General features: G+C 35.8%; 1 protein-coding gene across 5 annotated transcripts in view; it reads right to left on the bottom strand.

Annotated features, from left to right (window-relative positions):
- snap91a (synaptosome associated protein 91a) overlaps positions 1-14,136 on the bottom strand; it is a 247,694-nt gene that overhangs the window by 59,811 nt on the left and 173,747 nt on the right. For 3 of the 5 annotated variants that reach the window (XM_039747581.1, XM_039747580.1, XM_039747579.1), the window contains 7 exons: positions 14,070-14,075; positions 12,932-12,947; positions 12,397-12,506; positions 7,747-7,835; positions 6,112-6,126; positions 5,699-5,929; positions 818-925 (listed from right to left, as the gene is read on the bottom strand). In XM_039747581.1, the coding sequence (XP_039603515.1) occupies positions 818-925; positions 5,699-5,929; positions 6,112-6,126; positions 7,747-7,835; positions 12,397-12,506; positions 12,932-12,947; positions 14,070-14,075 (575 nt within the window). The other 2 variants (XM_039747582.1, XM_039747584.1) reach the window with 2 other exon arrangements.

Genomic DNA, 14,136 nt, shown 5'->3' with positions numbered 1-14,136 from the left:
GAGTTTAAATATAACCACAGCAACTAAAGGTGTACAATTCAGAAACACTAAAAATTAAAATAAATAAACAAAATTCAAAGAAATGCATAGTAATGCATGTGGCATCCATTAATGTTTGTCCTGCGGCTCTGGGCCAACACGGATTTAAAGCAGCCTGTAATAAAAAGTAATACTTAGTTGTCAAATTAGCTTTAAATCTGTGTGACTCCAAAAGTATGTGCCATTGGCTTTTTTCTGCAGAATAAACTTAATGTAATGATGTTTCTATTTACAGTCTACTGCAATTCTATGCCTTGTTACCACCCATAGCTCCTAAAACATCAAATGTTCAATTCATTTTAATCTGCACTTTCTGCATCTACCACATTGCCCATTCATATTAACATTTCATATTGGAATTTGGAAATAAAAAAAAGAAACCAACAAATGCAAAACATTTTGTATGAGTTATCTTAGTAGTACTGGAAGGATAACTACATACAGTACAGCACAATTATCATCATTATGAGAATAATAAGTTCAAATGAAAACCCAGTGGGATTGGAATAGCAAGCCTTAAAGATCATGCAGCACACTGAAAGGCAAGATGAAGAAAATGGGGCCCACTACTGAAAAGGAAACTGAAAGAAAAAAAAAATAACACAAGTGCAGAATACTAAAGCAGGCTACAGTAATCTTACGTTTGCTATGTGCAATGAGGTTTACTACCGCAAGGTTTACAGCGTATATGCCAGCACTACTAGAATACAGTAAAATGAATAAAAGAACAAGAAAAAGCAAGTTTCACATTATGACAAGCCAACAAGATGGGACCCACCAGTTCCAGCACATGCGTCAAGCGCAGCTGCAGCAGGGACAGGGGTTTCCGCAGTGACCCCCCCTTCGGCGGTTGTGAGGCCTTCGACAGGAGAGCTCGCAAACGCATCTAGGATGTAGGGTCAATGGAAACAAAATACAATCCAAAAAGAAAAGGAGAGAGGAATGGGAAACGAGAGGGTAAGTGAAAGAAATTAGGAAGAACATAAAAAAAATCAAGGCAAAACAGAAAGTGTTATTGAGTGAGAAGAGATTTGAAAATGGTCAGCATACACAAAAGATGAACTGCAAACAGTTCATCTGAGGCTCATCTGAGGCCTACAGCTGCAGTATGTGCAAGCCTGGTGCAGCTTTGATTGAACTCTCATTCGACTGTCAAGAGCTACGCCTTATGAAGAAGACAGTTCCACCTCTCAATGTGACTTCATAGTAAGGGATCACAATTTTTAGTATCAGTAATGATCAGAATAGATTAGTGTGAAATCAGTATATTGCAGTTGTTGCACGTTTACAGATTTTGCTGTCAAGTTTATTTTCTGAAATTTTCAGAGAAATTCATTTAAATGTTTACAAAATACAAACTAAACTGTCCATTCTTCTAAGATTTAAGATTTTGCTTTCTAAGTCTAAAATATACTCTCAAGCTGAGTGATAACTCAGGACGGACCCCAGTGTGCATAAGTGTATGTAAAACTGTGTGCCCTGTGATAGATTGACTATTTAGTACTTGTCTTGTCCCACTGTGCTCTAACTACTTGTGATCCTGTACTAGAAAAAAAGGGTTCAGAAAGCGGATGAATGGAGAGATGGATGAGAATTACACTGGAATTAAAAACTGCATCAACACTGAGGTAATGCCCATATCACATATTTGTGGATTAAAGGGAAAAGTCAATAACTAAGGGTGTTTTTAAAAGGAGGATCTATTGACCTTTTACCACACTAATTGATGTATAAACTGAGTGTCTTGAATAACTAATGCTGGTTTTCAAAATATTTTTTTTCTATGAAGCCATAATTAGTCTTTGCCTTTGCAAAAGAATAATTAAAAGTATATGAAAAAGTAAATGAAGCAAAAATTTAATAGATCCTCTATTACCGAACTTAAAGGAAGCAAACCTAGTCAACGTGATCCTAATAATGCAACTTAGCATAGAATAATTTGGCCACAATTTAGGGAGTAAGAGCCCATAAGTGCTGCAAGATAGTATTTGTATCTTGGAATTTATCTACCTGAGACAAATAGTCTAGAAAGGGAGAAATTTTAAATCTATTTTGACTACATCTATATGTAGATGTTCTTTGAAAAGACCCCTCATAGCAACAAGAAAACTCATATAGAGCACCCAAAAGAACTCCGGGACCACACCTAAGAATCTCTAGATATTTCTTATTACAGCCAATGGTCATAATTAGCATTACCAGGTAGCCTGAAAAAAAATGGCATTTGTGGTAGTGCAGCCTATTATCGAGCAAGTATTCTGATGTGTATTCATATTTTGAAAGGAAATGTATTTATTAACTTACTAAGAACAAGATAAAGACAAGCACTATGTCACTTAAAAGTACTTAAACATTTAATTGCACAACTGTTGTGTGCTGATACATCAATAATGTAGGATTTCTGAGTTTTATTATTTATTCTAAGTGCAGTATAGGTACATCTAAACTAATCAATTTCTGAAGTTACAGCTTTGTGGATTTTATGCCTATTCTTTGTTTATACTCCAAATGTGTTGGGTATATTCCATTAACAGCCTACTTCAGATATTGTAATATCATTTTTGCCAGTCTGAGATGTGCGCTATGACACAGCCACTTCAAAACACAAATATTTAATTAATATTAATCTATTTGCTATAATTATGACAGTTATTATCATTATGGACAACTCATTTCAACGTGTGATTTGAAAGACTGATCTTCTTCTCCAAATATATCTGACCTGACTCTTAATTCAAAATTCCCTTCAAGAATGAGACTCAGCTAAATAAGCATTCAGGAAATTATCTTTACATATGGCTCCTCCACTCTTTTAGATTGGGGTGCATTTTTCTGCCAAGGTTTACATCCATCTATGCCAAAAATACCAAGGCAATTCTGAGCGATCAGTGGTGGAATCTTTCTGCATGACAATTGTCCAATCTGCCTGGGCACTAGAGGTTTGAATAGAAGTAGAAAAAGCTAGCAGCAGCACTTTCCACTCCATCATCAAAACAACAAACGATGGAAATTTCTTATGTAAGAATTACATAATCAATAAGAATCACAATCCCTCAAATACATTTAGTAAAACTAGTACAATCTTTGTCAAAGAACATTAAACCTGTGTTAGTGATTTATTAAGGTCATTTATACAGGTATTTTCTTTAATTTTATTACTTATCTCTATGTGTATATAAGTATCAAAGCATTTCTTTAGGTTTATGTCAAGAACTGCTTAACACTAAGTCAGGTTTAAATAAGGAAAATTGAATTCCCTGCAATTATTTGTGCATGTGCTTGCTATGCATTTGGCATTCACATCTCACCACATGTGGTGTGGTTTTAGTAGACCTCACAATCTGAATTTATTCATTGTTAAAAAATATTTGACATTCTGGAAGTGAACAGACTAAGAAGCCATATTGCATCCATTTTGCTATGGCCACATCTATGAATCTGTTGCATGTAACACAAAATATATCATTTTGGTTATACAATTTTTTTTCTCAGATATACAGTATAGTATAATACAAATGTATTTAAAATACATCTAAAATTTTGCTTACAGTTAAATATTTCCTAGAACACCACCAACCATCACAGTGGAAGTCAAGCCTTTTACTGTCTTAGTCTCAACATGTTTCAGTTATTATCTACATGACTCAAAACTCCTTTGGCACTTTGTTCTTCAGATGCAGTCTATACTGATTTTTGTAAATAAAGAAATTACAAAAGAAAAGTCTTACTTGTAGTGTGAGCCTCCAGGCTTATCTTTTCAATTAAAGGCAGTATATACTATATAACTTTATACACCTGAAGACTAAACTCATGATGCTGTCATTTATCAAAATCAAGGTAATCAGGTTTTTTTATGTAATGTACAACTGATATGGAAAAAATGTGTCAGGATCTCTATGATTTATTAGCCTTCTTAACATTCATTAAGTGTTAACATTAAGATTAACATTAAGACTCTCTTAGGGAGGCTATCCTTTGGTTTTATCTGAAATGCTGGATGAATTCCGAGCATGCTACCATTTATACAGGCAGTTTGATGATGTCAGACAAATCACATGAATGGCAACAGTGTTTCAAAAATGCTAAAATAATTTGTTTTTGTTTGGCAACCACTACAAAATAGTATTCTGACAGCACATTTTGGTTACATCTTGGATTGGATTTATTTGTAACATTTAATTCTCATGTTTTAACTTTCTTTTTTTCCTAATGATTCATTTGAATTATCATTTTCAAACAATGTTTATTTCCTGCCTCTCAACTCTTTATCTATTTTTCTATTTGAACAAGGTCTAATAAGAACATCATGCTAAATGATGGAGCCATCAGAATGGAGTGACGGCTTCCTGGAATTCAAAAGTTCAAAAAGACCTATTTCTTCTCAAAATAACCATCATTACCAATTTAGAACATTAGATCCTGAATAGGATGAGTCTTGGAAAAAGGTAATGCATAATATAAGCCTTGGGACAAATAGTATGTGAACTTTAAAAGCAGGTATCATTATGAATGAATGTTCGCACAGGAGGCCTGGGATAAATATTTCAAAAACTGTTTATACAAATGTCATAACTTAAAAATATGAAAGAAACAACATGACATCTAACTACATACTGTAACCCTAATTTATGCTGCCTAATTTTTTTCTCTTTCTGCTATCCCAATGACACTATATATTTTTCTAGATTTTAATAATATTCTTCTCAAGGCCTGGGAAATTCCATTATGATGATCTTACTTAACGGATTATAAACCATGTAATGCATAATATGGGAAAAATATTAAACAAAAACAAAAAGTGTATTCCTACCATATAGGAAAAACTATATGTGATTTATAGCTTTAGCTGCACTTTCTATGACAGATGGACATGCTGGGATGACTGCATGAATATATTTTCACATTCTGCAGGCAAAATAATCAGTGCAGTTATGTTTGTTAGAAAATATTATGCTTCATAATAAAAGCATTTTTTAAAAATTCATAATTTGTTTTTCATACAAATACATTCCCTAATGATGACCCATTTGAAAGAAAAAAATAATAAGCAGTACAATTAGAAATAAATGGCACATTGCAATATTGTACTGGTAAAATGTTTACATAAATATGAGATAAACATTTTAAGACACAATGTATGACAATATTCCCTTGGGCCAGCTATCTAAGGCTCTGAGCAAGGAAAAATAAAATCATAGTCAGTTTTCCCTAAATAGCAAACGTTTGTGCAAGTCATGCTTTTAATCCTTTATTGATATTTTCATTTAGAAGTCAGTCATGTTATCCATAGTTAATACAAAATATTGCACCAGTTTAGGCAATTATGCATTTACAGCTGAAACTGAACTTTTGATAACATTAATAAAAGTAACAAGAATAGTGTAGACAAGAATGATTGCAAATGTCAAGTCATTCCAGTGATTTAAAAATTTCCCTGTCATCCTCTATCTAATGTGTGGAATGGCTAATTGAGTTATACCGATAGTTTTCTTGGTTTGTATGGAAAAATGAAGTGCAGAGTAACGAGAAAACATCTTTTGATGCTATATTAGACAGAAGAGGAAGGAAAGATATCAGAAATAAATGTGCTAAAACTAAAATTTGAGTCATTCTAGGCCTATGGTTCAAGTGACAACCAAAAAGATAACATCCAACTGACCTCCAAACAGATCCACATCAGCAGAGACATTGGCAGTAGCAGCAGCAGAAAGAACAGGAGGTGCTGCTGCAACCGCAGGTGTCGTGGCAGCAGCAGTCACAGGAGTGATCTCTGAGGCTGCAGGAGTAGCAGTAGTAGTAGGAGGAGGAGGAGAGGGTGCAGCCTCTACTGCATAGGGATCAGAAAGTAGCGTCTCAGAAGCAGTTACAGGGGCTGGAGCCACCAGAGAGTCTGTGGGCAATCAGCCATCCAAAACAAAAGATGGAAAGAGAGAAATAGAATATCAAGAGCAAGGTGCAACTGCTGAAGTAATGACACCATAAAAAGAAAGGCTTCTACCAGCTACATGTTTAATATACTTTTATACTAAGCTATAGTTTTAACAAATATATAACCTAACTCTAAATACTTACCCTCCCCCAACAGGTCTGTAGGAATGTCCAGAACAAGGCAGCAGTGTTAAATGAAATACAGTTGAGGAAAGAAGCAGGTTAGTTTCAGGTAGACTTGCAAAACACAGCCCTGGGACACTAGTTAAAGAAACAAGAGGAATTATTGGGAACCAAAGGCTTCAAAATCTGCAAGCTGCTACAGCGAAAAGCTGAACTGTCTCCCTCAATCTGACTGTTCAAAATAACAAATTACAAAACTTAAAAAGCAAACACAGAATTCAGAAAGGCTTTTAGATTATAATACAAGTTTCAGTTTAGTAATACAATAAATGCAATTTTAAAACAAGGGTAAAAAAGGAAAGAAAGATAAAAGAAACAGTAAAAGAAATTCATCAACTGAATTATTTCCTGCAGGCTACAGTAGGAGCTGCATTGCAAATCCAGAGGTGTACAACATACTGATGCACATGCATTTAATAACATAGCACTAATGGTGTCTTAAGTTGAAATAATTTTAACCAGATGCCTTATAGCTCCATACCCTATTACATAACAAAGCTTACCTATTAGATAACATTACCTATTGGCAAACTTCATTACTTTTAAATGCCAACTGCACAAAAAAAAAACAGATGACAAACTTCTACTAGTGCCAGATGCACCAAATAAAAAAAGAGATCAGGAACACCTTAAACTGGTCAAACTGCCCAGCTGAATTACACTTGGAAAATGGCAATAACATTATAGGCTACACAAGTTAGTTGGCTTATTGTATCTTATATAAGACCAACCACAAACTCACTTCAGCATATTTCTTTCATTTAAAACAGTAAAACCCAGTGGCTAACAGGATTAAAATACATTTCCATCACATGTGACCAAGCACCACATTGCAGATGTTGTGCTGTTATTCTAGTTACACAATAAACACTTAATAACTGTGGACAGCCATCATTGACGGCTGCAACAGTAATAGATAAGTCATTTAATTTCAAACCGTAAAATAAACAATTTGTATGTGTTTGTGAAGAAGACACTGCCATTGCATAAACTGTTATCTTTTTGTGCTTTTCTTTCATGTTGTTTCAATGATTACTGCCTTCAGATTACAAGATACAGTCAGCCAATAAGCTGCAGAGAATGCAATGGTAGAACCTAATTAAAGTAACAGTAGCTTATAGCTTGTAATACATTTCTATTTCCATAAAACCATCATTAGAAAATGGAAAATGGTTAGGAAATATAAAATCTTAACAAAAATGCCAAAGAAATCAAGAGTATTACTCACTTTATAAATATAATAAATATACAGACATAAATCATTATACAGTATACTGCATTAACATCCAAGGATCTAATAATAAATTAAACAGGTATTATTCTATTGTGATTATATAGTGTTTCAATGTAGTTTAGTATTAGGCATTACATTGTATGTAATTCTCTCATTTTCATAATAGAGCAAAATATAATAATACAAAATATAGAATAATTTAAAACAATAAAAGAGTAACTTGGTAGACAGGAAACTAAGAAAACACTTCCAAGGGCTTTTTTGACAAACAATAGATTTATAAAAAGTAACAGACCACAGCAGAAAGGGGGTTTAGAACATAAGGTAATAAATGATTTTACTGCTGCTGGTATATCACTCACCTCCCCACCCACTGACTGCTGCACCAGCTGGCTGTGCCGAAGAGAAATCTGGCTGCAAATCAAGAAGATCATTTGATGGTTTGGATATTCTGGATGAAAAAAACACAATAAACAAATAAATATATGCACAGAAGAGCAAAACCTCTGTTACCAAGTTTTTACCACAGTGGCTTATCCTTTCTATCATGCAGCCAAACCTTAACACAACAACATAATAAAGATATTTAAGATTTGAAAAATTGCCTCAAAAACATACTTTGAAAATCATCAAGTTTCTACAAGTGATGCCTATTAAGGAAAATACAACATCAAGTATATGGTGCTATAGTCTAAATACATTATAACCCTCCACTCCATCAGTGAATTTCTGGCAGCCATGTTTGAGTGAGAATACATAAAGAATTTTGAGATGTTTAAGGAAAAATAAGAGTAAATATTGCACAAACATTAGGAGGTTTTTCTCTACACAGAGAACCATAGACACATGGAATAAATTGCCAAGTAGTGTGATTGAGAGGAGGACTTTAGTAACTTTCAAAACTAGACTTGATGTTATTTTGGAAGTCTCGTCTAGATTGTTTTCATAATCTGTGGCGAATGGCTGGGGCTGTGGCCCAGCTGGGAAGCCCAAGAGGTCCAGAGGAGTGCTTGCACCTCCTCCAGACCACGAGGGGGAGACCGCCCTGCTTGCTTTGGAGACCACAGGAAGAGAGCTTGGATGCTCAACCCTGTAGGGGCCCGTGGTCGCCACCAGGGGGTACCCCGCTGCCTTTGGAGGCCTGGACCTCGGCACTTCTGCCGCACTCATAAGTGCTGAGAGGAAGAGAATCGGGGACACCTGGAGTGCTTCTGGTTGGGCAGCCGGCACTTCCGCCATACTGGGGAGTGCTGGTGGAAGATGGCCGGGAAGCACCTGGAGCACCTCCTGTTGACTATAAAAGGGACCGCCTCCCTTCATTCAGGGCTGGAGTCGGGTGAGGAGAGGACGAGAGCTTAAAGAAGAGAGTGGAGGCGGCCTGAAGAGGAAGGCAGAGTGTGTGAGGCCTGGACTTTGGGGGAGTATCTTGGGGTTTTTTTGTGTGCACTTGAACTTGTAAGTAGTAGTGTAAATAAACGTGTGGTGGTGATTAAACATTTCTACCTGTCTGTTTTCGGGGCTAGTTCCACAATTCTAAAGGGACTCATCTTTATCCTCAACATCATCTGCATACTTGCCTCTCAATGAGATTACTTTCAGATACATTTTCTGTTCTTTGCTACTATTGCTTTTACTGTGATTTACAGTATTTATGTTGTTTTATTGAAATAGCAAATTTACATTGTTTGGCTGGGTCAGGGTATAGAGTTAAGAGCACCTAGTGTGGGTGATTGCTATAATCACACAAGGGTTTAGCGGCTAATATGGGATACCTTCAACAGTAGCAACACAACACACAGGCACCTGCTTTTGTTGAGTGATGCTCAAGTCTGAAGTCCACCATTTCGTCTGATAATACCAAGCTAGTAAGTCTCTTTGCTTAAAGCAGCTATCTATGTAAGGTATGTTGTACACATGCAGCACTATAAAGCAGCTATAATAAAGTCTCATTTTGCTTGAAACAGCTGCCCACGTGCAGGTAAGGCATGCACTTGGTGTGATATATCAGGTCCATGGCTCTGAAAGAATGTCAATTTTATTAAATAATCCATTGTCAGTCTCCATGGGCGAGTTGGTGATGTAATTGGGGTGAGATGCACCTGCATGTGAGAATGCAATCTTTCTCAATTGCTTCATCAGCTTCCTGCAGTGCATGATTGAGACGCTGCACCCATGGAGCCTTTTAAGTACAGGCCGGGACAGGAAAGAGGGGGATAAAGAGAAAAACAGAGAGAAAGGCATCTAGAGTAAGAATGGGGAGAGTGGGTGAGGAGAAAAAGAGAGAGAGAGAGAGAGAGACAGAAAAGGCAGCACAGTCAGTGGTCCGGCGTATGAGCGAAGGATCGGCACTCTAGAGATAGATCATCCCAACTAATTGTACAGCAGACTTGAAGCAATCAAGGTGGCATCCTCTTCAGGGATCCAAGAGACAACTTCATGACCAAGAAGGATGACAAGAGAACAACTGACACCAAGCAGTCTGGCAGACACCGACTGAGGCAGCCAAGACAGGGATCAGGATGGAGAGGACTGTGGCTGCTGAAGCCTCTGCCAGCTGAGCGAGCAATGGGTGAGCTACAGAAACTAGGAAGGTTTTTATTCTCATATGTAGTTTTGTTTTTAAGTACCTGGTTTTTCATTGTATTAAGGATTTATTTATTTATTATGGAAATTTGATGGACTGCACTATTTATTTGGACTCGGTTTTGATTGTTTTAACAAAGCACTGAACACTTTGCACCATCCTGTTGCCTGGAATGTTTTGTCCTCATTTGCTACACTCATCCGGTTGCGTTATCAATGGTGTCAGGTTCTAGAAGCTCCCATTATGGAAGATGGAGAAAGGAGCGGACCTGCACAGTCACACTTGGGGCATTATAAAGCAACTAAAAAGAAGTCTCAGTTTACATAAGGCAGATGTCCACATGCAGTTAAATTTGTACGTTTAGGGAGCTATAAACAAATCTCATTTTGCCGTCCATGTGCAGAGAAAGCTAGTAACATGGGATGCTATAAAGCAGATGTGCCTAGCATTCTTACACACATAATTTGTTGTAACTATGTAGCAGAGGCAAACCAAAATAACAAACAAAAGTTCCATGATAATACACTGGTTTTTTTTTACCAAATTTTTATTAAATAAATAAATGGCAATACAGAATTGTGCAAAAACACTGAACCATTAAAAACATCATGAAGTATAAACACCCAACCACAATACACGTCTAACAAACCCACCTCACAGCCCTGTATAGGCAAAAAATAGTGAAAAACACAAAGAGATCTGAATGAACAAAAGAAGGAAGGCAAGACAGCAACAAAAAATAAACCCCTTATCCATGAAATTCTGCACATTTCACACACCAGACTGTCAATTTAAAATACTGCAGTGGACAGATTTTAATTCTTGCACAAGATAATTCAAGCAACATAGGAATAAAGAAGAAGGATTTCCAAAAATTGAAGATACAGAGATATAGGGTATTTCCAACAACAGATTAAGGCTAACTTCATGGCAATTGTGGCCAATGAGAAAAGTCTGTGCTAGAAACAGGAATAGTTCAGAAGAATTAAGACTTTATGGAGTTAAAGGGATGATTCAGGACAGGACAGATAAACTGCAGCACAGCAATCCAAAAAGCCAAGACTGTGCACATTCCTAATAAGTATTTAAAAAGTACATTGGGACTTGAAAGAACAAAGAAAGTAGATGGGATTATCAGGAGGGTCCATAATTAAATGTGTACAATGGATTAGATACAAATAATGCTCAAATTTACATTAGGCATGTTGAGTATGGCAAATTGTTCAGAAATTGTAATACATCATACTGCTTTAAAGTATCATCATACTGGTATAATAATTGCAATTGGCTTATTTCTTGTTTTTTTACAGCCCAATGATAGCCAAACACTGGTCTGAATGTTGGTCACTAGTTTTCATTTCAGATATAAAATATGGATTTACTGTGATGTGGAACTCGCAAATTCTAAATCCCCTGTTCTTTGTATATGGCACAAACAGGTGATGAAACCATATACAATTTTGTGACATTGGGAATTGAAGCATCCCACCTAAGTGGGAAAACCACAAGATTTTGTGTGTGATAAAAACTGGATCAAGCAAGAATTCTTAAATTCAGCACTTCAATAAGCATTGCTGAGCTGAAGGCATCATACATAGTTGCATAGCTTAATTTGAAAACTACAATCCATACAGATGAGGAGCATATAATTTAAGTTTGTAATTTGACAACATAAATATGATAAAGCTATCAATTAATGCATTGTTTGTTGCAGACCAACAGAAAACCCACTACAGTGATGACAAGTGTTAAACATTTTTTTGGTGCCATCTATGTGAACATAGAAACAAAGCATGAAAAAAATGCATTGATTCTCATTGATGACACACTGTACAATTAGTACTGATGTACATACAGATTGTGATACAAAATATTCTGTTCATGTCTAATTCAGGGATGTAGGTTAATTTTGATTTTCACAATGTCATTTGGTAAAAACGTTTGGAATGAAATGTGTAGTTGACAACTCAAGTCAAGAGCACTCCAGCACAAACTAAGAATGTTTTCAGTTATTAGCCAATACCTTTAATGCATACATCATGACACATCTAACAAGGCAATACGGTATATGACAGAGCCAAGGTCAGACAATGCACTAATGAGGATGCATATCATAATGGATTATTTCCAATTTGGACAGACTAGTAAGACTGATGGCATGTGCTTGAAAACTAATTCCAAAATGTAAAAAAGCATATTGATTTGAGTTAAGTGTTTGCTATTTGGGTGCACTAAATTGATGCAGTTTTGTCATTAGAAATAAACTCAATCAAATAAAACAGGAAATAATAATCTACAATACTACCTGGAAGTCAATCATAATAAATAATATACTGTAATACATAATTTAAAAAATCATATCATAAGCCAAGTGTGAAAAAATATTATGGCATCCCCAGCAATTCCCAACACTATTAACTGTACTTACTTTGAAGCGGCAGCAGAAGACGGAGATGAGAAAAGGTCAACCACTGAAGCTGATTCATTAGCTTTAGCAGGAGTGGAAGTGGGAGAAGTTGTGCAGTCAGGTGGAGACCCCTATAATGTTAATTGTATCATTACCAAAACACAGAGGAATACACAGGAATCACTATTATAGATATGAAAATGGCTATAGACTTTAGTAAATAGTAAATGTTCATTGCCTTCCATAACAATTATTCCAATATGCTGTACATTTAAATCACAATCACAAAACTAAAATTTCAATATTGGACACAAAAATCACTGTATATCTTTAAAGATTTAGAATGGAACACATGCTAATGCTTGCCCAACCAGATTTATATTATAACTCATCCAATAAGTTGACGTTTTAAAAGGTACACTTCATTAAATATTTTTGTTACTTCTGAACAGCATTACAAAAAGTATTTTATGGAGCATTTACAAATAAAAGCTTGAATTATCTAGCAAAAATGCTACTTTTAGAATGTGAAAAAAGAAACAGATTTCTTGCATACCTTGACAGGAGAAGACCTAAAAGAAGATATAAAAAATAAAGTTAATCATCATCATCTTTGTTTAATGTTTTTTCCAGGTTTCTCCAGGTTAGACGGCTATACCCTAAAGATTTTTCCTCCATTATCTACTATCTGTATCATCATTTGTGATAAGACCCCTTCTTTTCATATCATTAGATACCACCACCTTTATCTTGGTGCAGCTCTAAACCCAATCATTCTCTACCTTTCACACCACATTGCCAAATGAGGTTAGGTGTTCTAAACAGAACAACGATCTTCTTCATACTAAACCTTTTTCTTTACTATGTATTCATCCTCCCCTCACTCTGTGACACTCAACACATACATCTGTTATTGTGAGAGATAGCTCAGGGAATTTCTTCCATGCGCCTTTTTGCCCTGGCTTACACTGCTATGCTGCACCTGTGTCTTCACTTAACATGTCATCTAAGCAGCAGAACTTGTCCAAAAACAACTCCATTCCCAATATCAAAGTTAACAATTACTACATTAGTATTCTGCACCCCTCTCCCACACTTTCTACAAGGGTCACATTTTTTACCTGGAGACTACCTTTATACTACTACATTTTGAAAATCCAACTTCACACAACTCATGCACTGAAATGATTTTCTCCCAGCATTTCTACTGCACATGCCACACCTTCGACTCCAGCTGTCACCTTGGTCTGTGCTGCATTTACCTTGAAGCCATTCAATTCCAAAGCAGCTTTCTATTTCAGTATTGTCTTTTTCATTTTCAATTCCACTTCATTTTTTGTCATTAGTACAAGATCACTGCCATACAAGACTTCCCATGACAATGCTTCATGTACCTCTTTGGTTACCACTGTCATAAAAAGCAATGAACTCAAACAGGTCCTTGATGTAGCCCTATCATCAACTCAAAATATTCAGTATCTCCATCGGTACTTCTGACCAGTGGTCATGCTTTCTCATACATTGACATCACAATACATTAACCATTCATCCACACCTAACTTTCTTAATGTCCACCAAACTACCTCTCTTGTCACCTTCAAACACGTTCTTTCAGATACAGTCAGTCAATCATATAATTAGACATAATTTATTTTCATAATTTTTCAAAACAAAAGAATGCATGGTATACTTACTCCTCACTGTGAAGTCAGTCAAGCAAGAAAACAAAAGAAAATACAATTACTATTAAAAACTTTCAAC

This window comes from Polypterus senegalus, chromosome 3, assembly GCF_016835505.1.
Source record: "Polypterus senegalus isolate Bchr_013 chromosome 3, ASM1683550v1, whole genome shotgun sequence".
NCBI lineage: Eukaryota > Metazoa > Chordata > Cladistia > Polypteriformes > Polypteridae > Polypterus > Polypterus senegalus.
The sequence above is the reverse complement of the archived record's forward strand: the minus strand, read 5'-3'. Positions and strand labels throughout refer to the sequence as shown.